The 23,362-nt window shown below is 43.9% G+C and overlaps 1 protein-coding gene across 6 annotated transcripts in view; it reads right to left on the bottom strand.

Annotated features, from left to right (window-relative positions):
• The window catches only part of LOC126546228 (alcohol dehydrogenase [acceptor]-like), a 73,962-nt gene that overhangs the window by 2,644 nt on the left and 47,956 nt on the right, over window positions 1-23,362 (bottom strand). Inside the window, exons 10-13 of one of the 6 annotated variants that reach the window (XM_055062168.1) lie at window positions 18,332-18,515; window positions 14,729-14,977; window positions 11,154-11,285; window positions 6,735-6,831 (exon numbers count right to left, since the gene is read on the bottom strand). In XM_055062168.1, the coding sequence (XP_054918143.1) occupies window positions 11,203-11,285; window positions 14,729-14,977; window positions 18,332-18,515 (516 nt within the window). In that variant the 3' untranslated portion in view covers window positions 6,735-6,831; window positions 11,154-11,202. Of the gene's footprint in view, window positions 1-6,734; window positions 6,832-11,153; window positions 11,286-14,728; window positions 14,978-18,331; window positions 18,516-23,362 lie in introns of those variants that run through there. The other 5 variants (XM_055062166.1, XM_055062167.2, XM_050194380.3 and 2 more) reach the window with 5 other exon arrangements.

The following is a 23,362-nucleotide window of genomic DNA, read 5'->3' as shown; positions in this document are numbered from 1 at the left end:
GAAAGTTGATAAAACAAGCTCTTATCTATCGACAAAGGTAAGATAAGCCGAAAACGAGCCGAAGATTAGTAATCAAGTAGAATGAAAAAAAAAAGAACAACTGTGCAGCTGGGAGGGTACAAATGGGAGGAAAATTGAGTAAAGAAAGAGGAAACGATTCATGTAAAGCACACGTAAATTCAATGGACCAAGAACATTAAATGTACGTGAATAAAAAAAGAAAAATCCTCTGAAACATTAGACATATCGCCAGGCAAGCTTAAAGAATTATGTGGTTTTACGTGCCAGAACAACGATGTTATTACGAGGCAAGCCGTGTTGGGGGCCTCCGGATAAATTTTGACCACTCGGGGTTCTTTAACGTGCACCTTAATCTAAGTACACGGGTGTTACTGCATTTCGCTTCCATCGAAATGTGGCCCCCGCAGCCGGGATTTGATCCCGCGACCTCTTCGCAGCGCAACACCAAAGCCACTAAGCAGCCATGGTGGGCGCCAAGCAAGCTGAAAATGTACTAAATGACATGGTAAAAGAGAGCACGTACGTATACTGAGAAAAACTAGCACATGGACTCGAATCTGTGAACAGAACAACGGAAACGACTAATGGAAAATATGAAGGTCAGGAAAATAGGTATTACACATATTTTGAATTCTCTGCACCGCGGAATGTTTGCTGCGACAAGCAGGAACGAAGAATGGTCGGTGCTCTCTGGTGGCTTTCTGAGGAAACCGAAGAGCGACATGATTAAGTGGCTCAGCGCAGTTCAGGTTTCCGTAACAGAGTTTATACATAAACAGAACGCCTGCGTGAATACGTCGGCAGGTAAGGGATGGTAGTGAGCGTAAAGTCCAAGCGCTACAAGACTGACAAATGCCAGTGCAAAAACGATGGCGGGAAATTGCTGCGATTTTTTCCTGAACTCTTTCTAGTCTATCACTATGGGATTTGGAAGTTCCATTCCGCACCACCGACGCGAATTTAAATTGAGGAAGACATACAGCCTGATAACGCATTAGGAAAGGAGTGGCAGCTTTGAATTCACGTGGGAGGCGGCAAACAGAAATCAGGGGGCGCAGACCACGCATAGCAATGCGTTCAGTACGAGATGAAAAGCTTAACGAAGCATTAAAGAGTTCACCGTGATCTCAGAAACCCTACTCAGGGGACAAGAGTTCACAGAATAAAGAAACAGAATATATTCGGTTTTGCGAGTAAAGGTCATTATTTTACTCTTAGAAGCGCTGAGGTTGGGACCCTTATTTTAGCACCATTCTGCAAACGACAACAGGCCAGACTGATCAATTAGATAATCATGATTTGTGTGAATATCTTTGAAAATCTTGATGTCATAACCATATTGCAGAAAGGATGATCGACTTCCGTATAAGGGAAGAAGCATGGTTGACAAATACCAAGAACAGGAGTGGCCCTAATACCGATCCTTGAGGGACACCGCTAGTGGTCTTGTACACAAAAGATTACTGTTGGTTGGTGCTAACATAGGGGGACCTCTCCAGAAGATAACTGCGAAGGAGAGCAACAATTGAATCATCGCTTCCATGATGCATAAGCTTTACAAGGAGCATTGGATAGCTGACTACATTAAAATCTTTGCTGAGGTCGCAGCACACGGGATCCACTTCTCCCCTCTGGAATACTGGCGCAGATATCTGTGTCATTAAGCTCGCAAGATTGGTTACTATTGAGCGACCATAGAGAAATCCGTGTTGGTTTGGAGTTAACAAGCTCTTTACACTCGAAGACACTATGGTCTGAAGGGCAAGCTAAAAAATATTGGATGCGCATTGAGTAGTTAAATCGAACTGTAGTTCGAGAAATTTGTTTTGGAAGCAGACTTAAATATAGAGAAACACAAGCATTTTCCCAAATACATGGAAAGGTGGAAAAATTTAGATAGGTAGTATATAAAGGTGTAATATGCCTGGCGCAAATATGTTCCCGTAAGATTTTAAAATGGCCGAGGGAATTACATCTGGACCACCAGACCACCGGTTAGGGTTTTAAACGTCGGATGCATTAATTTAAGAGCTTCTCATCGAACAACACTGTACTAGCCTTCGTAACAGAAGCCTGCTGCTGACAGGTACTATCGTTTATATCAGAAGTCTTATATATTGAAGAAAAACTAGCATCTAAACAGTGTACAACCTCAGAGACTTCTACACCAGTTGAGTCCAGCAGGCGAAAAGATTCTCCGCGTTTACTGGAGCGATTCCGGAATTATTTGGAACTATCAGCTGCTGCTCAGAGGCGCATTTGTTCTCTACGTAGTGGTTGCTGTCAAAAGATGTATGCATGCACCCGATGTGTTAAACTCGCTGAGGGTAAGTCGGCTGCATTTACTGTGGGAAGATATTACAAATTCAATTGATGCAATGACTTCATGAAAAATTACTGTGGAGGTACATTCGGTGGCACATAAGGGGATCCAATTAGTTATTTCTCGGTACGTTCTAGGCTGATTTTTACACAGATTCCTGTATGGTTGCAATATCCGTGGGCGGAACATACTTCAAGGAGCCCGACAGCACCAATCAATTCGGTAATTAGAATTATAGGAAAGCAGGAAGAAAAAAACTTTGGAGTTTATTTCACGGACTTTAGTACGAAGGACGCGAGCGTTCTCATAGAAAATGTCCACATTACATGGTCCTTTGAAGATGAGAGGATTTATCTGATGGATGCAGTATATATATCTTCGTGAAGCCCCCCACGGAATGTTTTGAAGAGGCAGCCAATTGGCCAAATTAATGGATCGATCAGGCTCTGGAAGGCTTCATCGTCGACGGCAATGTGAAAAGACAAAGACGCGTCGTATTTCATCTTAAGCTGCCGGCAAGAGAGAGGAGATACGTGCACAGGTTCAAGGTATTACGTGAGATGGGCAGATGTATCGACGCTCAACTTTGAGTCGAAGATAGCCTTTAGTCGCTGCGATCGTTTAGTTCTACACAAAAATAATCGTCGTCAGGGCTTACACTTTATACAGGACTTTTTATTTTTAGCAGTCTCATCCGTCTCGGTGGCTTTGCCTGCGGAGGAAACGAGAGCAAGCGGAAAAACCCCACCAAGTTGTTCATCTGCTTGCTCATGGTCTCTAGATGACGGCTTGGCGGAAGCAAAAGATAATCAATCAATCATTCATGTATTTACTGGGCCCAGGAACAACCATAAGATATGAGTGCTGGCACACGCATGCACTAAAGAAGAAAAGAACAAACAAAACAAAAACCGAAAAATTCGCAGTCATTCTACTCTGTGAGTGCGGGCTACCAGCGGATTAAAACACGTTGGCGGGCTAGTTGGGTAGAATCCATGATAGAGTTTATAAGCGCGACTGAACGAGGACGTACAAAGAAACAGATATACAGAGAAGCGCTTCCACAGAAAGTGCTGTCTCTGTGTATCTGTTTCTTTCTAGGTCCTCGTTCAGTCGCGCTTATACACTCTACCAGCGGGGCTGTAAAAAAGACAAAGAACACCATTGAGTGTAAAAATTTACTTATTTTGGGCTTTTCCCTTCCGAGTCTGTAGAATACTCACCCAAAACGTATAATCGCTACTGATAGCGGCTTAACCTGTCGAGACGTCCAAAATGAAACGCGCCAAGCATCTCAAGACGCTGGCATGCCCGCAAGAAATTCATAAGCCCCCCCCCCCCCCCCCCCCCCCCCCCCTCTTTGCTTGTGCATGCGTCCGTGGCGTAATGGTTTCAATGTGGGTCTTCTGCGCTAGAGGTCCTGTGTTCGAACCCTGACGGCGGATGGTTCCAAAAATGTTTGCTCTATTAGTTATAGCAATGTACTTTGTTGAAAATGACGAACTTGCTAAGTCCAAGAGACGTTTAAAGCCAGAAGGACGAAGTTTAAGCAAATCCATGTACTTCCCATAATTCCCATGCTGGCTGAGCCGCCCCTATTGCACCTCCCGTGGACACTAGCGCCAGAGTTCCCTCTAGCAATTATTGTATGAAACTGTATTGGGTAGTTTCTTAGCTTTCTTCTTAATATGCCAGGTGGCAGCACGTGCCTTAATGACTTGCCTTCTCGTAAATGGCGCGGGAGCTTTTAGGCACCGACATTGAAGAATGTAGGGGAGGGTTAAACATGTACAGCTCCACTGTAAAACAAAAAAAAAAAAAGAAAAAAGAAAAAAAAGCTTCAGAGGAATATAAGTAAAAATACAATCAATAAAAAAGATTGAGAAAAGTGTACGTACAACAAGGCGCAAGGTGAATATAAAAGAAAAAGGAGGAGAACGACGGTTGAACAATATGTGAAACTATGATACAACAGCGCAAAGCTCCGAAAAGAACAAAGACAGCGGGTTATGATAAATATAGAGATCGGGAAAAGAAACGTTATTAAGACTCGGTATTCTCTGGACGGTTAAGTGTTGGTGATGACAGGCAGAGACGCAGAGACGTAGAAAGGTCTACGGTCTCTGGTGATATTGCGTGGAATGCAAAACAGGATACAACTGAAGAGTTCGGGATAGGTGAGGATACGGTGAAAGAGTTTGAAAAGAAACAGATGGTCAGCGCGATTGCGTCGGCAGCGAAGTAAGGGCAATTACAATATTCCGACAGCGTTAGAACGAGGTTCGGCGCCCGTGTCAGCAAAGCGGTGATTATGTATGCTTCGGAACTTTTTGTGAACTCGATCTATAATGTCACTGTTAGATCTAGAAATACCATTCCATACGACCGACGCGTATTCAGGTTGAGGAAGACAGATTGTTGTGTACAACTTGCGGAACGGTGAAGGAGACTTGAACCCCTCGATAGTCTGCCATCAGAGCCAAGAGAGCGCGTACCTCGCATTGAAACGCGTTTAGTTTGAGCTGAAAAGTGGTTGTATCGAAGAATACACCGAGATCATTGATCTCACAGACTTTACACAATAGTGCAGAATATACAGAATAAGAAAAATAAATGCTTGCTATTCTGCCTGTGAAAGTCATAACATTGGTTTTAGCAGCATTCAAGGTAAATTAATTATCTTTTCACCATTCAGAAAAACAAAACAGGTCAGAGTGCAGGATGCGACAGTCCTCAAGAGTATGAATTTCCTTGAAAATCTTGATGTCATCTGCATGTAGAAAGAAGGAAGCAATACGAATAGCGGAAAGAATGTCATTAATGAAAATTTAAATGTGGAGTTGTCGTCATACTGGTCCTTGAGGGATGCCGCTAGTTGCCATGTAAAAAGAAGACGTTTGGCCATTGACGTTAACATAATATTTTTACGGAGCAGTGGGACATAGTGTGACTAGAACAAAGACGAGGATTTGGCGAAGCGAGCGTGCGGCTGTTTCGCGAGCAGCTATCTTATGTAGCCAGCGTTGCTGCAATATTGAAATACCTGTAAATGCACCTTCGCTTGACTTTTTCTGCCCCGCGGCATTTTCGCGGAGGTGCTGGGTATTCCCAAGGGACCACAGAGCTCCGAAGATCTCGTCGGCTTGGTATTAACATCATGGCAGAAGAAACGTGAGCTTTTCCAGCGGCAACAATCCCAACCATTGTCCTGGCGTGTCCGAAAGTTCCAGGAACGTTCTGCGGCACCGATAACGATATGACCTATCAAGAAGATAACTTCGCAAGAGATTGACAATTGATGAGGCAACGTCGAAGTGCGTAAGCTTGATCAGAAGCAGGGAATGGCTGACTGCATCAGAAGCTTTGATGAGGTCACAGTAGATGGTGTGAACTTGCCCCCTTTGAAGTGCGGGCACGGAAATATATGTCGTGAAACTTTCAAGATGTGTGATAGTGGAGCGGCCGGTGGCAAATCCATGCCGATTCGGAACCAATGAGTTCTTAACAGAAAAATACAATAGGTTGTGAAGAGCAAGCTCAAAAACCGTAGACGTGGAACAGAGATGAGAAATCTGGCGATAAATCAAGACAGCGACTTTAGAGCCAGACTTAAAACGAGACTTAAACGCCAGACTTAAACGAGCAGTTTTCCACATGTGAGGGAAAGTGGAAGTATTCAAAGAATTATTAAGTAGGTATGCCAAAACTGGGGCGCATATACTGCCGTAATCTTTTAGAATTGCGGAGGAGATGCCATCAGGGCCGCAGCAAAGGTGAGGCTTCAAGCGCTGAAGGCATTCGCTGATGGGTTTTTCATCAAACAACACGGCACTGAATCTAGGAATCGTCATGTACTGCACCAACGCTGGAACCTGCGGCTTTATATAAGGATGAGAAATTGGCCGCAAAACATTCCGCGAAAGCTTGGACTTCTACTCCGCTGGAGTCTAGCCGGCCAAAAGCGCTCCAGTAAACGACGTTTACTATAGAGCCCTTGCGAATGTACTTCCAAAATTCTTCCGGCCCATTGGAGGCGCCCCTTTCCAAGAATGCAATATGTGAGTCGTGATCCCGCGTATAGGAGCGTTTGTAGAGAGTTCGAAAAAAGCGGAATTCCTCTCTCCACTCATTAGGCACACGAATTCTGGATTTTCGGTGCGCGCGATCTTTATATTTCAGGTCAATTATAAGTTCAGATATGAACTAGTGGGGATGTTTAGAGCGTTTATGACTGTATTGGTGAATGTATTCTTTTAGGTCTGTATTGGTGAAAGCTTCGTAAACTGAACTACTTGGTCATCAACATTGCTTTTGTCTGTAATAATAATAATAATAATAATAATAATAATAATAATAATAATAATAATAATAATAATAATAATAATAATAATAATAATAATAATAATTTATTCCACAAAGGAATACAGAGCACAAGAAACAGGCATGTCAAAGCCACCAGTGGCTTGAGGGGCTTGGCCTGGCAAAATCTGCGAACGAGTGTGCAATATTTACTTTAGCATCATCATATAACAACATAATGCAGGAGGACTAACAGTTAGGAAGCTTAACACGAACAAGGAACAAATCGTGGAGCAAGAATCAACAATCGGCACCAGGACTGTAAGATGTACATGCTTTAAAAATGATAACAAGTACATATTACAAATGTTAAAGCAAACGTGTTATAGTGAAGCAATCATGTTTTTCAATGGCTTTTTTGACGTAATGGAGAAGGACTCATTTGGCTAATCGTTCAGAATTTTCGACACATAAACACAACGCCTAGCTTCACCATATCTCGTTGAGGATAACGGAACTACAAAGCGATCACTACTACGAAGGCCTCGGGGGGCTGCGTAACATAGTTTAAAATCACTGAACTAAAAATGCCGTAGCACCACAGTTAGCACAAACAGAGTCCAGAAGCATGGAAGGGCAAGCGCAGAGATGTTACCATTTGTGATTGACGGGGTGTTGCAGGCTACGTTTTTTAGTATACTTTTTACCAAAGAATCAACACGGTTTTGCTATCGGGTGTGACATAAAGCACAAACGGTAATCCCATATTGAAGAGTGCTGTAGGCCAAGGCATGCGCAGTAGTTTTTTTACTTGAAGCGGAACGACAGATCGAATGTTAAAGAATAACCACGCAGCGCTCCTAGGCTTAACGCAAAATGTTTGATAGTTGACTGTGCCATGACAGACCGCTGTCGAAGAATACTCCCAGGTATTTTACCGAGTTCACGTAGTTAACCGACAGTCATCGATAGGAATGACAGTTGTGACTGTGCAGAAAAAGTGATGCGTCTATTACTGTTAGTTTAAAGGGGATCTGAAGCAAACGAGTTGGTTTTTTTTAAGCGTTAACCTTTGGGATATTATCACCGAACCAAGTCATTGTCTTGTCTACATTATTTCGAAGATTCGAGATAGCCATGTTGTACGAAAGATGTTCTGACAGCAGCGCAGTGTCGTCAGCGTATTGAAATATCAAGCATTTTGAAACAACCCGAGATAAATCATTAATGAATATATTGAAAAGTAGAGGTGATAGAAGGGAACCTTGAGGAACTCTAGCCTTCAGTGGGAGCTTACCACTTGCATTTATCGTTTTATCTAAGACAACCACCTGTGACCGTTCTGAGAGATAGTTTTTGAGGACATCGTAAAATGTACCCCTAAAACCACTGGAATATAATTTTTCTAATATAATCCCGTAATGAACTGTATCGACAGCTTTAGATATGTCCAAAAATAAAGCAACGCTAAACAGATTTTGATCAAGAGCTGAAAAGAGTTCATCCAAGAACTCCTCTAGAAGGGCTACCTGCCACGACCGGTAACAAAACCAAACTGTCGAGTCGACAAAATAGAAAATTTGTCAAAAATTTTTCAACAGAAGGTGAAATGGGTTTTAAAAGAATTTTTTTTCAATAATGTGAGAAAGTATAGGTAGTATAGAAATAGGTCGATAGTTTTTTTATGTCATCCCTCCTTGAAAAAGCGGTTTAGCAATTGCGGTCTTAAGCTCTTTCGGGATAAGCATGGTATCAAGAAAATTGTTCAGCATGAAGAGTAGGATATCAGATAAGGCTGTAAAGTTCCTTCGTAGCAGATTCACTGATAAAACGTCGATACCAGGAGGCTTACTGCGCTTAAAGCTGAAAATTAATTTAGACGTTCGCTTTCCGTAATTCTAGGTAGAAATGTGGACGCTGCATGGGATTTTTTAAGCTTGTATTGGACGGCATGACATGCACATGCGTTCTCGGAAGTCAGTGCAAACAAATGGCTGAATTTATCTACGACCTCAACCAATTCGCCTGGAAAAAAAAAGAAATTGGGCATATGTTTGCAGCATTCTAGCCACGAAGATAATTTATTAGTGACCATGTTTTTGTGGCATTCCTCGATGATTGCTGAAATGTTTCCTGACACTACTGGCTGTTTTGTGTACTTTATCAAAGCAACTACCCTATTTCTTGCGGCTTTGTACTCAAGACGCAGGTTTTTATTTTTTGAGGCATGTTTACACCGTTTCCAGAGCATGTCTCTGTAAAAAATGGCACGCATTATGTCCGCGGTCAACCAATTATAATACTTTCTACGTTTCTGTATTACGACGCGTTTAGAAATGTATTGAAACTTTTTATTTGGTCACAAAATATACTATACACCTTCTCCGATGAATTTGAATCAGTTATAGCCATCCAATTAAAACTGTTACTGAGGTTCTCTAAGACCCTCTGCTCAGTTATAGTAACGTAGATTAAGTTATAGCGTGTGGTGGTTGGACGAACAGTTGTCATTGGAAAAAATGAAGACGAACGACAAGCGACGAGATAGTGATCCGCAAAACGTTGGAAAATAACACAAGAAGCAAAGTAGTAGTTAGGAGCATGTGAAGGATATGGTCTAAACACGGCATTGTTACATGGTCATCAACTATTTCTTCCCGGGTGGGAGCGGTTATAGTATTAGCAATGCCGTACGAGAACAAGAGGGACGAGCAATCGGATACAGAGCCTACTGTGGAACACAAGGTACTTATACTTATGTCTCCTACTAAACATAATTCTTCTACTGAATTCGATGAGATTAACATTTCTTAGAGTTCCATAAGAAAACTGGGAACACTGTTTCAACGTGGCCGATACAGAGCTAGCAACCTTAAACACCGAGTACCGCAAGATATCGTCAGCGCTACGCATTCCAGATGAACGAAGTTCACGTCAATGGATGCAACGTCAAACGTATCGTTAATAAAGATAGCGATCCCGCCCCCTTATCGATGAGGCTGCGTCAGAAAACGGTATTGATAGCCTGGCACTGAAAAGGTATGCATGCAAGCATCTGAAACATTGATTTCCGTCAGAACGAATACGTCAACAAATCCAATTACCGATGTGGCAACTAGCTTAAGTTCTTCCCTGTATTTTCGAAGACTTCTGATATTGGCGTTTACGACCGTAAATTCATTCTCTTAGCTGTGACCAAACGTGTCTTTAAAAGAATTAAACTTTGGGGTCTCGCTGCAGGTGTTGGCCATAGTAGTTACATAATTTGATCAAAGTCTGCCGGTCTGGTTATTCGAAAAAGGGTCGAGTTTTCGGTCTTTTTCACATAAATCTTGCCACGCCTATTCCAAGCAAACCTGTAGTAATTCTGTTTTGACCTGGTCGCTGCACGCCAGAATAAAGCTCGATACAATCTTGTCAAGTTGTCGTTGAAAAATAACGTTTGGCGTTTTTCAGCTTCGCAAAGATTTTGAAGCTTCCTGCGGGCTTCCAACAACTTTTCTCTGTATGCAATGGAAGTGAAGCGCACAAGAACCATTAAATAACGTCACGTCTGCCCGCAGCCGATGGATTGATTCAACTTGCGACAGGGAAAAGTTTCGGACTTCTAGCTTTCCGGCGAAATCACATAAGATTTCCTTGAGGTTGTGTCCGTTTCTTGTTTGAGACAATGGATTTCCATGTTCATGTTGCCGCTGTATTGTTCACTGTCATTTTGTTCGGCTTGGATCCGTTCTAGCTGTTCGGCTTGCGTCTGGACAGCTGCTCGGAGGGCGGATACTATCGCATCTCGAGAAGACGCTTGTTCCTTGACTGCTTTTAGTTGCTCGAGAACAGAATCAAACTGTTGTGGCATATAATTCACTGAGCTCTCCAATTATTCAACTGTTGTGGTTAATGTGGTCACTTCTGTTCTCAAAAGGAGCAGTGAATCAACCTTGGTATGAAGCTCCGGTAAGTACTGTAGACTTTTTTTTAATATCTTGTAGTTCCGAAAGGAATGCCGATTCCACGCCCGTATTTTCATATCGACCTCGGCAGCATCAGACTGATAGTTGGAACCATCTGTACGCTTTTTTTGCCGTTCTGCATGTCTTGCATGCCCACACGTCTCTTTTTGCGGTACCCATTGTGTTAAATGTGTTTACGCAATTCCAGAACAGTTTTGACCCAAACGATAAGAAAATGTACAACTCGCGCAAGTCATGAATCTGCCATCATCGGGCAGTGCTTTATGGCAGGTAATACAGTCTGTCGTTGTCATGCAGGCAAGGCGTAAACTCTGTGCAGTCACCGGCAAATTCAAAATCGAGAGATATCAGCCAACTCGTGTACACATGAGGCAACAACGTACAGCGGTAGTTTACAGGCAAGACAAATTCAATTAAGAAAAGTGTGAAAATTGTCAAAATAGGCATTAAACACACACATATACTGGAAAATGTAGAGCGTCAACAAAAACATGTGTGCATGGGAACAATAGAAATATATTTTTTACTGCGTTACTGACCTGTTTTAAGAGCTGCTTATAATTTCGGCGGCTCGTTCGGCTAGCAGCATCACAACAGAATGTGGTGTACTTGACAACGCAAATGATATGACCGAAGCATCGACGACACGTAACCTCTCCATACCTCTGACCCTGCAACAGAATTGACAAATTAAGGTTGACAGATCTGGCTATAACGGTAGCTTTGCGGCCACTCTCTCCCTCTTCCCACTTTTTATTCCCCTTTCCCTTACCCCCAGTGTAGGGTAGCAAACCAGACACTTGTCTGGTTGACCTCCCTGCCTTTCCTCTTCTTGCTTTCTCTCTTCTATTGCGGCCACAGTTTAAACCTTATTTCAGCAAAAACTTTCACATATGAAACAAGTTCAACGGTTCACCCAGGCCTCTTAGCATCTTGTCTGATTAGCGAAAAAGTCAACAGTGAACAGTGAAAATAATCTGGCATACACCATGCGCTATTTCTATATTTTCTTTATCTAATTGAAATATTTTTTTCGTTTTTTTATGATTTTTTGTTTGTGCATGTCAAAGCTACGTGGCATCAGCCAAAATGAAACCGAATGCCAATTAGCATGTTCACTCTATGACTAATGTGACTATCATTTCTTTATAATGACCAAACTGGGGTCGAATTCACATATGTTTTCGCTCATAACAGCTGTCTGCCATTGGCCGGCTTCCTTCATTAACAACATGTCTGACCTCTGAAATAGCTGGCATTTGTTTTTACGAACAGTTCTGGTTTAGGAACTTTGTGTATATGAGCCCTGGTGCAAAGTATGATGAATAATCTATAATATACAAATGTGTGCATTACTTCTTATTCATATAGCGCTTAATTTGCGTTGCTTAATTGGTTGGGAGGTGGGACATTTAATCAAATATAAAATTTTCGAAGCGTTTGCCTATAGACGGATGTTTACCTTCTCACTATAGGGGACCTCATGGCTTCTGCTCATTTATTAATAGTTTACTGGCAGAATACATTTACACACGCCTTTAGATTTTGTGAGCGAGAGATTTAAGCAATGAGACCTGATCTATGACGTCCTCGAAAAGCAATTTGTGCACACGAAGTGTAGTTTATTTTTATTTTCTTTACTTGAACGGACATTTTTCTTTCAAGCCGGCTAGAGGCATTCATGGTGTTTTCTAAATTATCTGACGCTTTAGGAGCTCACGTCGGCGTAGAATAAACAGCCTCCTGTACTGACTCCAGGCTTATAGTGGGATATTAAGTGCTCCACTGATTTACAGCCAACGCCGACGCGATTCACTGCTGCAAGAGTTCAACATAAAGTAAAGGGAAAGTGGTTACCCGTGCTAGCCACATCTACCTTTGAAAAACAAGGCGTCACCCCTATATAATCAGCTCAGTTTATCCTTCCTCGCTGCCTGCCAAATAAGCCACCATCGACCAAGAGAAATAAAACTCAAGGCCCGTATTCACAAAACAGATCGTCCGCTAGAGCAGATCTTTAAAATAGGCGCTATACAGTCTTTGTAGAGAGCATATGATTCGGCAAGCCGGTCGGCCAACTGCAAACAATTCTTACGAACGAAGAAATTTGTGCGTTTGGCCCAGCAGCCCGTACTCACGAGGCAGTTTGCACGCTAAATCTTTTCGTTAGAACTGGCGCTAGTCAGTTGTGGCAGCGAGCATATATAGTATTAGAAAAGGCGTCTGAGCATTGAAAAACGGTTCTTCGAAAGACAAAGTTTCTTAAAGCCTGTCATAGGGCCGGCGTACGCAAAACCAAAGTGTAGTCAGAGATTGGCTGTCGCCGCGGGGATCATGTCTATACTGCACTCATCGTTAATATGAGTGGCGGGCGAACGACTTCCACTCAATGATCAATGAGAAAACACTCACACTTTGAAAACAGGCCCTGAGCCTTTTTCGGAAAACTGATGGGCCTGTATTGATAAAAATGATCTTACGCTGTAACGATTTGTAAGAGCAGCTGCCAGCCGGCAAACAGAAAACAGCGCTTTCAAATTAATATTCTTTTTTGCCTGTGAAATCGACCTCTGGTACATAAGATCATTTGCGTTTGCTTATTGGTCGACGTACGCTAGTCCACCACTAATGATAGCGATCAATGCAATAATGAAACGATCACCGTGGTGATCGCCAATCAGGAATGACATTTCCGCGGAAGTTTCGCAGATAATAAACCGTGTCACAAAGCTTGGCGAAATTGGGCCAAGGGCCTTGGTTATACAACAGCATTGATTGTATCTGCAGCCGGTGAGTGCGGCAGGTAAAAGCAGGTTAGTGCGGGAAAATGCAGGTGAATATGATAAGAGGGTAACGAGGACGGCGAAGTCAGTGCGGACTGCTTTGACGCCAGATTGGATCAAAGCACCGGTGTTTTGCGTACATCGTTTCCGTCATGCGAGAATACGAAGTTACGCTGAACAAATCCGACAAAACGAGTTGTAACCCCCGACGATATTAAGCGCTAACAGTTATTAAGAAATTTAATATAGTTCAGACTCGGAATTCGCTCTACTCTCGAAGATAGCAACAACAAAAGCTACCTAGGTGCGACGTAAACCGTGTTGCTCTGCTGAGGCTGTGGGCGTGGGAGTTGCACGAGAACAGTCGGAAAGTGGCAGCACGTGCAGTACCTGTTGGTATAGGCGAACTCTAGCACCGGATCACCCATAAAGGATCTCAAGCCGAATATTTCTAGCTACTTTTTCTCGGCCTCGGTATCACACCCTCAAAGCGCACCAAGATTTTCTACTCTCGCCGTAGCTGCCAGGTGTGCGGGATCATATTCGGAATGTCTCGCTCAAAGAAGCCTATGATCTCTCGTGCCCAGACCCTTCTTCGTGCTGCAGCCTTTAAAACTGCAAATAAGACGAAAAGGTCAAAGGGATGCTACATTAAAGCGAAAAAAATAATTTCAAACTGCCATTGTTTCAAAGCTCTGCGTTCACTCATTTCGTGGAAACAGGTTGTTTATTACCAGAGAACATGAAGGTCAACCTTCTCTCCTTTTTTTTCGTTTTCTTTTCTTTAGCGTCGAAGCCGAAGTGAAGGTATATATATATATATATATATATATATATATATATATATATATATATATATATATACCGGTGTGACGTCCCGAATTCAAAAGACTTCCTCGCATTTGTGCCGTTTTGCAGCAGTAAAGGTTCTCAAAGCTTCCGGGTTTTAGTTCTCGCTCCCTTTCGAAAGCAATAAAGTGCTTCTTTATTAATGAACGTTTAACTGGACTTCAACAGACGCTGTGAAAATCTATGCCCTCGGGCCTAGCTTATGCGGAAATTTCAGTGCGGCGTCGCCACTCGTATTTTGCCTTTGCGTTTCTTCCAGCTTACTGAGCCTCCTCTCACGTAATAATGGCCGTTTCGCTATTGAAGAAGCACAATTTTCCAATAAAGCTCGGACGGTTAGGCGTACTGTAAGACATGTCCCTAATTGCTCAAAAAATCCGACGGCGTTCAGGACTTTCACATGAAAATTGTTTGGCTTTGTTCATGCACGATTAAATATAGGTAATTGTGACAAGTGACACGGCAACGTCGTTCGAACGTACATGAAAAGCTCGAGCCGTACCGGAAGTGCCCATCAATCACCGCTGACGGGTCCGACGAGTCACCCATGGCTGCCGTTCCCACCGGATGGTGGAGTGATCCCGCTGCTGCTCGAGCCCAGCACTCTAGAAAATCGTTGTTCTCCGCGGATACCTCCAATTGATTGCAGTATTGGAGTTTAGGTAAGTGCGCCGATGCTCCCAGGTGAGACATAGCCTTGTCTGACACGAGTGCGAGAGCTGTTTTCATTGCTGAGAGGAGTAAAGAAGCTATGATCACCAGAAGAGCAAAGGCAAACGGTGCTTTCGATATGACTTTGTTAACAAGATTTACTGCGCGAATAAACATACACCACGCAAGTTGACGTGGACAAGACGAGCTTAGTGATCGGCGCCGAAGAGTTGTCATACAGATATGGGATTTACATTGAAAATTCACACCCGATGGTCGCATCGGCGCTTTCTGCCACTGAAAAAATTCACGCACTGAATTTTTCATGCTCCTTTACGTACCCTTCTTGCTATAAAAATATTTGTTTGCTATTAATGGTTAATAACAATCGTGGCATTGTTGAACCAGTTTCTTTCCGGCTATATAACCTAACCAAATATATGGGGCGATCCCGAAGATAGTGCAGTCTAAAAATCCAGCAGAACCCATCTCACGATGACTGTCGACGGTAATGCATCAACATTCAATCACTGTAGTGACACAAGGTATTGCCACCGTCTAAACGCGTCACGTATGACGCGGGTCTATTCTTTCGCGCTTCCCTAAGAACACTCGGCGCCATCTAGCGGCACCACTGCGAAGCCTTCCGATGGCCTCCGAAATGCTTGGCGTACCGGCGCGTGCGAACTCTGAGGAACACGTCATGCGGCAGCCGGACTCCTCTCGCACTTATTTCTGGACACGCTGCTCCATCTAGTTACGCTGCCGAGAAGTGCACGAGTGGCTTCCGAGACGAGAAGCATGGCGCGCCGGTGCGTACGCGCGCTCAGAAATGTTCCCTCACTTGCCGCACACCCAGTAGCACAAACACAGCGACTCAACTTGGCGAGAGGCTGAATAAAGGGTGGGCATACCCAGTGCATGTATGGCGCAGCTCGCTAAAGCCTTGGCGTGAGAGACGATCGCTGAAAAGCGGCAAATACCTAGTCCAATTGTGGCTTAGCCAGCTAAAGCATCGAGTTGCTGTCCTTGAGGAACCCGCTTAGAAGGGCTCTTTTTCGTCCCTATAGAGCGGCACATTCCCAGTGGCCCATAGAGAGGTGATCGAAGTTCGCATCAAAGACTTTCATTGAAGAAAAACACACACCGAGTGGCACATACCCAGTGCTCCAAGTCGGCGTCAAAGAAATTCATTAGACAACAGTACTTATCCAGTTGCGCATCCGCAGTGACCCATGTCGGCGCGAAAGAGGTTCGTTGAAGAGTGGCACGTATGTACACATTGCCACATGCACCACTCGATGTTCTTTTTTTGCTGTTACGCTTGTTTCCGCTCGCGCGGTATATATTTATCGATGCGTGCGAAAATAAAATATATAGTTGAAAGTGAAGCGCTATGTCTGTGTATCTGTTTCTTTCTTCGTCCTCGTCCAGTCGCGCTCATACACACTACCATGGATTCTAACCAACTAGCCCGCCAACGTGTTTTAGCCACATGCTCCCTTACCCAAGTTGGTTCGACGGCTGGTTTCGAACCCTGTTCCCTAAGTACAGCAGCCCGATGCGCTACCTATTCAAACATGGACTACCCGAGGACCTAGGTAAGGTGGGAAAACGTTCATCTCACGGCTTTACCGGTGGTCAGTTCACAAGGCGTTTGAACCCGGCACTTCCAAACTTCAACGGTTAGATACAAACATGCATAGTAACATAGAAAGACTCGGCAAAGTCCGTGAAGTACCCTATCATTGCTAAGGCAATAAAATGTGGACCGATACCGAAGGCTATGCGGTTTTAAAATGTGGGCTGTTTCCGTGGGTATGTACCACAGGGTATGTGCCGCACTTCCAGGAACCTCTCTGAGACCAACTTCCTTCAAGCTCTTCCTTCAAGTAGCTGTTATGCCAGCCTTATCCACCGTTCACGGCCGGCTAATCCCGCTGATAACGCGGGCGGAGCGCCGCCCTGACCACTGACGAAGCCCGAAAAGCGCGAGGAAAAACGGTATCAGAATAGGCATTGCTAGAAAACCGTGGCCGTGGATAGTCATCGTGGATGAGTTCTGCCGGGATTATTTTGCTAAGCTACTTGTAGCCTTCATGCTAATACACCTGTGAGAAAAGTGGGGGACTGCGTCCCCTTATACCTTTTTTTTATTGATGTGATAAAAGGAGATGTTGACGCACTATTTAAGGCGCCAGTTACTCCTTAGCTCTTGAGTGGGTCTAACCTACATACAACATACAGGGTTCAAGGTTACACATCAAACAACCTTGTCATACAAGCATCAGAATTTCTGAAGCAACGTTTTCACACTAACACAATGACGTAAAACATACATGATACATACAATATACAAGTTAAATAACTCTACAACACTGTAGAAGAAAGTATCAAAAATACAAAAGATACTGCCACTTAACAGTCTCTAGTCCGTGGGTGGTGCATACATCTTGTAAATGCATTATCATATATATTCCGAATAGAACTGTCAACATAAAATAGTCCACAAACACATACATTTAGGCAGCGACATTGAAATAAAAGGAACATTAAAAGCATTAACAGCGGCCAACAATGCCGCTGTCTTCGAGAAATGTCAGTAATGTTTTTAAAACGCTCTTCTGCAAGACCGCTGTTGGCCAAGGGCCCAAAAGTTTCTCTAAAATGAATCTAATGGTCTAATGTCATTAGAGTTGATGTAAGTCGGCGTCTTAGTGTGTCGTGATGTGGACAATCTGGAAGGAGGTGATGTATATCTTCATCTACAAATCCACGATCACATTCGGGGGTATCCGCACGGCCAATTCTATGTAAGAAATGTTTTGTGTAGGCAGTACCTAGCTTTAATCGATGAATAGGGGTTCCCATATTTCTGTATAATGACAACGGACAATGGAATTCAATAAACGGATCGATGTACAAATCAGAGCTTTTAAATTCTGGTCAAACCACGTATTTAAACACATTTTGAAAGATGGTGCCCTTATAATGCAGCGTAATTCATTCTTTGATATTGGGAACAGAACCTCATCATCTTTGAGGTCTGCTTGTCGTGCTGCTTCATCGGCTGCTGTGTTGCCAGGAATAGTCCAATGTTCAGTGGATATTCTTACATTTTAAATTGTGTCTCTGTGTTTCCCTAATATGCATTTTACGCCATGTTGCTCATCCTGTAAACCAATGTTTAAGTAATGTCGTAAAAAACGAAAACAAAATTGTACTAGTTGGGGAATGGAATGAAGAACGAAATGGGATATATTTCCACGCCTTTGGTTGCCGATCTACAAAATATCTAGTGTCGGAGCAAACAAGTTTCAGTAAAGAGTTCATCGGAAAAATAGGGTAGTTGATGAAGCTCGTTTACTGAATTGATCTGAAAGAAAGCATTGAAATAAACTCAACGTAATGTCCGGAAGTCTTTAAAGTCTTACCATTAGTCAAGCAGTGAAGGTCGTGAGTATCGCTGAAATACAGTGGGTCAATGTTCGGGGGGTCAAGAGCATTGCCTGTGTTTAAGGAAATCCGGCCCTTGGATTTTGGGTGAAGGCAGGTGGCCAGTAGCAAAAATCCTTCTTTGTCGTCCTTCCCAATGTCTGGGAACAAAGCGTCCATATCCTAGAAAAGATTGTAATGCAATAACACATTTATCTTCACGTAACGAAATGAAACAGAATCACCAGGACCACAATAAACAATGACTACTAAATGTTAAACTTTCATACAGTTAAACTTCCATTTAAGAACAAAATCAATGTTATGACCCTTGTCTTGAAAACCACCTGTGGTGGCCCTGTTGTGTTACCAATGCTGTAATTTTTTGTCACTTTTCTCGAAGGTGAGAATCGATTCTTTCTGTTCAACTTTTTGTTCTTTTCCATTGAAGTCACACGCACAAGAGTGATCATCGGCCAAAAATTCTCTCGCGCCGCTAGTGTTTTAATATGCTCGCTTCGTCTCTCTGCAAGTAACGTAAACTTGACTAAAATTGATTTTCCCTTGAGCGGAAAGAATAGAACACCACGCAGTCAACCCAACGGTGCGTGGAACTCCACTCGTTTGTTTGCAACAAAACCATCATCTTACTCTCACGTCTTGTGAAGAATTCAGCCGAGGCTACGTACGGTCAAGAATGCCCTTTTTGATAGATTTAACCGCACTGGTGTAGCAGTTCGCGCTATTTGAAATGCAGCATATAGTTTGCCGTGCGGACAGAAAATAAAAGTGTTGCTTTTGCATCCAAACTAACTGTTGGGTAGCGAGATTAATGTTATTATTGTAACTTAATTTCTAACCTTAAAGGGGCCGTGAAACGAATCTGGCGATTTTGTACAAATGTACTGTGTCGTGAGGGTAGGTTCTGATCGTTAAGTGACGCATTTAAGCGCTTAGCGTAAAGCGTGTAATTTATTATAAGGTTTTAAAAATGTGCATCGCTAGCGATCGCAGGGGTGGCGCTCCCCTGATTTTCTAGCTGCCTCCTCCCAATTGACGTAATTAGCCCAATTGACGTCAACTGGTCGAGCTATCCGGTTGGCTACCCAGAATCGATAATCTTTCCAACTTTATAGTTGTGATGTGCCAGCGAAGAACAAGAAGACTGAAGAGACAAAAACAGGAAGGGTGTCAGGCAAGGAGGTACGATCTCTCCAATGCTATCCATAGCGCGTTTACAGGAGGTATTCTAAGACCTGCATTGGAAAGAATTGAGGCTAAGGGTTCATGTAGAATACCTTAGTAACTTGCGATTCGCTGATGATATTGCCTTGCTTAGTACCTGAGGGGACCAACTGCAATGCATGCTCACTGACCTGGAGAGGCAGAGCAGAAGAATGGGTCTAAAATTAATCTGCAGAAAACTAAAATAATGTTTAACAGTCTCGGAAGTGAACAGAAGTTTACGATAGGTAGTGAGGAACTGGAAGTGGTAAGGAAATACATCTATTTAGGGCCGGTAGTGACCGCGGATCCGGATCATGAGACTGAAACAATCAGAAGAATAAGAATGGGCGGGGGGGGGGGGGCGTTTGGCAGACATTCTCAGATCATGAACAGCAAGTTGCCATTATCTTTCAAGAGAAAAGTGTATGACAGCTGTGCCTTACCAGTACTCACCTACGTGGCAGAAACCTGGAGGCTTACGAAAAGGGTTCTACTTAAATTGCGGACGACGCAACGAGCTATGGAAAGAAGAATGACGAGTGTAACGTTAAAGGGATAAGAAGAGAGCAGATTGAGTGAGGGAACAAACGCGAGTTAATGACATCTTCGTTGAAATCAAGAAAAAGAAATGGGCATGGGCAGGGCATGTAATGAGGAGGGAAGATAACCGATGGTCATTAAGGGTTACGGACTGTATTCCAAGAGAAGGGAAGCGTAGCAGGGGCGGCAGAAAGTTAGGTGGGCGGATGAGATTAAGAAGTTTGCAGGGACAATGTGGCCACAATTAGCACATAACCGGGCTAGTCGTAGAAGTATGGGAGAGGCCTTTGCGCTGCAGTAGGCGTAGCCAGGCCGATGATCATGATGATGATGATGAAGGGCAGAGTGGCGCGTTGGAATAGTGTAATACAACAGTTCACTTTCAATGTAAGCCATCGACCTAGTGTCAAGCTCCCTGGCGCAGATGCTCTTTCCAGGCTTCACATCACAGAAGTGAGCACATCTGATCCTGGACATGTTTACAGCTTGTGGGAAGGCACCGAAGACTTGACTTGCGATAATGGCAAATTCTGCGTGCCAGGAAGTTTGGTGAAAAGGGTTTTGAAACTTTACCATGACAGCCCAGAGTCAGGAGGGCATGATGGATTCTGGAAAACTTTTTGGAAAATGAAAAGTCGATTCACGAGGAAAAATATTATGAAGGAAGATATCGAGAACTACGTGCAAACCTGTCACCAGTACCAGATTAACAAGGCCAAGCATCGTCCAAGAGGGAATCAAGCGGTCATCACTAATCATGGGGGCTTCATCTAGATTTTGCCGAAATAAAGAAGCGAGGCGAGGGAGTCAGTAAGACTCAAGCATTCCTTGTTGCAATATATGAATACAAACGTGTGGCAGCTGCAAAACAGGAAACGCCACTTCTTTTCGACGTTACTGGAGCGAAATACAAGGTCCATTATGATGAGAATTTTCTAGAAAAAGTTGATTTATTAATGCAACCTGTACAAATGGTTCAAATTCTTCAAAACAGACCCCCGCCCCCCTGCATCAATACACTAGCGCAGACGTGTCTGCCACGCCTGGAAGGCACTCTGAAAGTCCTCGACGGGAATGTCTCCCAAGAATGCGGTAACATGCTTTTAGATGTTTTCCATGGTCTCCCAATCCTTTCCTTTGAACGCTATCTGCAGTCGGCGAAATAAATAAAGTCGCACGAAGCCAAGTCGGGACTGTAAGGGGGATGGCGGACCACGGGGGTGTTGCTCCGGGCCAGGAAGTTCGTAACGATGAAGGACGTGTGGCTGGGGGCAATGTCATGGTAGAGCTTGACCGTGTCTTTGATGTCAGCCCTCACGTGCGCGACCCGGCGTTTCAATCTCTTGAACACCTCTAGGTAAAAGGCTGAGTTGACAGTTTCTCCCTGCGGTACAAACTCAAAATGAACGATTCCTGGGGCGCCAAAGAAGACAATGAGCATCGTTTTGATGCTAGACTCGCTCATTCGCGCTTTCTTGGGGCGGGGGGATGATTTTGTGTGCCACTCGCTGCTGTGCCTTTTTGATTCTGGGTCGTACTCGAACATGCAGGATTCGTCTCCGGTTACGACAGAGTTAAGAAACTCCGGCTCATTTTGAATCAAATCCAACAACCCTTGACAGCGCAAAACTCGAAGTTCTTTCTGATCTTCCGTCAGCATTTTCGGCACTAGCTTCGTGCAGACCTTGCGCATTTGCAGATCCTCGGTCACTATCCCATGTACCGCAAATGTGGACATGTGTTGGCGTTGGCAGAGCAGAACTCTCGCCACATTTCCCGACCGGTTTTACCGCGCTGCTATGTATAGTCGCGTCATAATAATATCACGCGCATTACTTTCATAATGAACCCTGCATATTCAACAACACCAAGGTGGTGGTGTCCGACAACGGGCCAGCTTTCCTCAGTAAGAAGCTTCAAGAATGGGCTCGTGATAGGGGAATCGCCTTGAGATTTGCCGCACCCTACCATCATGAAGGAAACGGCCTAGCTGAGAGGCTCATTCGGGACTTGAAAACATTAATCGAAATTTACCATGATTTCCATGAAGGATGGAAGTGTGCCTTGGAAGCGGTAGTCAGGCACCATAACCATTTTCCTGCCAAGGAATCAGGATGCACGCCTAACTTTGCTGAATCAGGCGAAGCAACTTGGCTACCGGCAGACTACGACCTTGGCATCGTTGGAAAATTAGATCTACAGGAACGGCGCAAAACGGAAGAGGAGCTTACACGCAACAGATCAACCATGAAGAGACACTACGATCTACGAAGTCCAAGATTCCTGTAATAGAGCCTGGAGGTACAGTTTTAGTCCGAAGAACTTTAGATGGACTGTAGTCAAAATTTACTGGTCCCTACGCAGTGATAAAGACCATCAAGCAACAAGGAATTTTGAAATCGCTACGCTATTTGGGACTGGAAGGAAAAACTGAAATAAGAACAGTGGGAAATGTCATACCCTGTCATCCAGGGAGGGATGAAAACAGAAGTTCGGGAGGATATGATGTTCCGGCGAAGAAGAAGAAGACTGAAGAGACAAGAAGAGGAAGAGGAAGAAGAGAAGGAAGTGGTGAAGATGGATCCCTGTGAATAAATGAGTGTATTTTAACTCGTACTTTATAATGGTGAACAAATTTTGTTCGTAATAGTTGTAATGCTGGTTAATTTATTTCTATAAAAAAGTAACAAGAAGAGAATACACAACAGCAAATTGTCACAACACTCAAGCCCTTCTGGCACACAGCAAGTGTCGTCTGCTTGCGTTACAAGGCTCTGCGTGTTCGCGAGCACCATGGATCGCCCTTGTTACATTGTGGGCTGCAAATCTAGCGATCGGCGACATGTCAAGCCGCGACATCGTGTCTCTGTGCAAGGCAACATGCGACCGGAGTGGCTGCAGCCCATCGGGCTGTCCGTATCCACTGGACGCCAGCATCTACGCGTTTGCGGCTGTCACTTCACGCCGGGGGATTACGCGCTGTCCGCTGTCCGGATAAACGCAAGAGCAAGCTGACTGGGCGTTTTACTGGATGAGCGGAGGCGCAAACGTGAACGGCCTCCATGGTGCAGCCACCTGGTGGCACAGAGCACAACCAGACGAACACCGTGTTAATATAGCAGCAACCAAGCGTATTCTACTTTGCTGCTGGTGTAAATTCTCGGCAGTAGCGTAATCGAGAACACATTATCTTTTTAAATGTTTCAAATGTTTTAGACTTGGTTACAGCAATAGTAGCTCTGCGTTTGGCTGGTTAAGCCCTA

The sequence above is a fragment of the Dermacentor andersoni genome, chromosome 1 (assembly GCF_023375885.2).
Source record: "Dermacentor andersoni chromosome 1, qqDerAnde1_hic_scaffold, whole genome shotgun sequence".
In the NCBI taxonomy this organism is placed as follows: Eukaryota; Metazoa; Arthropoda; class Arachnida; order Ixodida; family Ixodidae; genus Dermacentor; species Dermacentor andersoni.
This window is presented reverse-complemented; position numbering and strand designations above follow the sequence as displayed.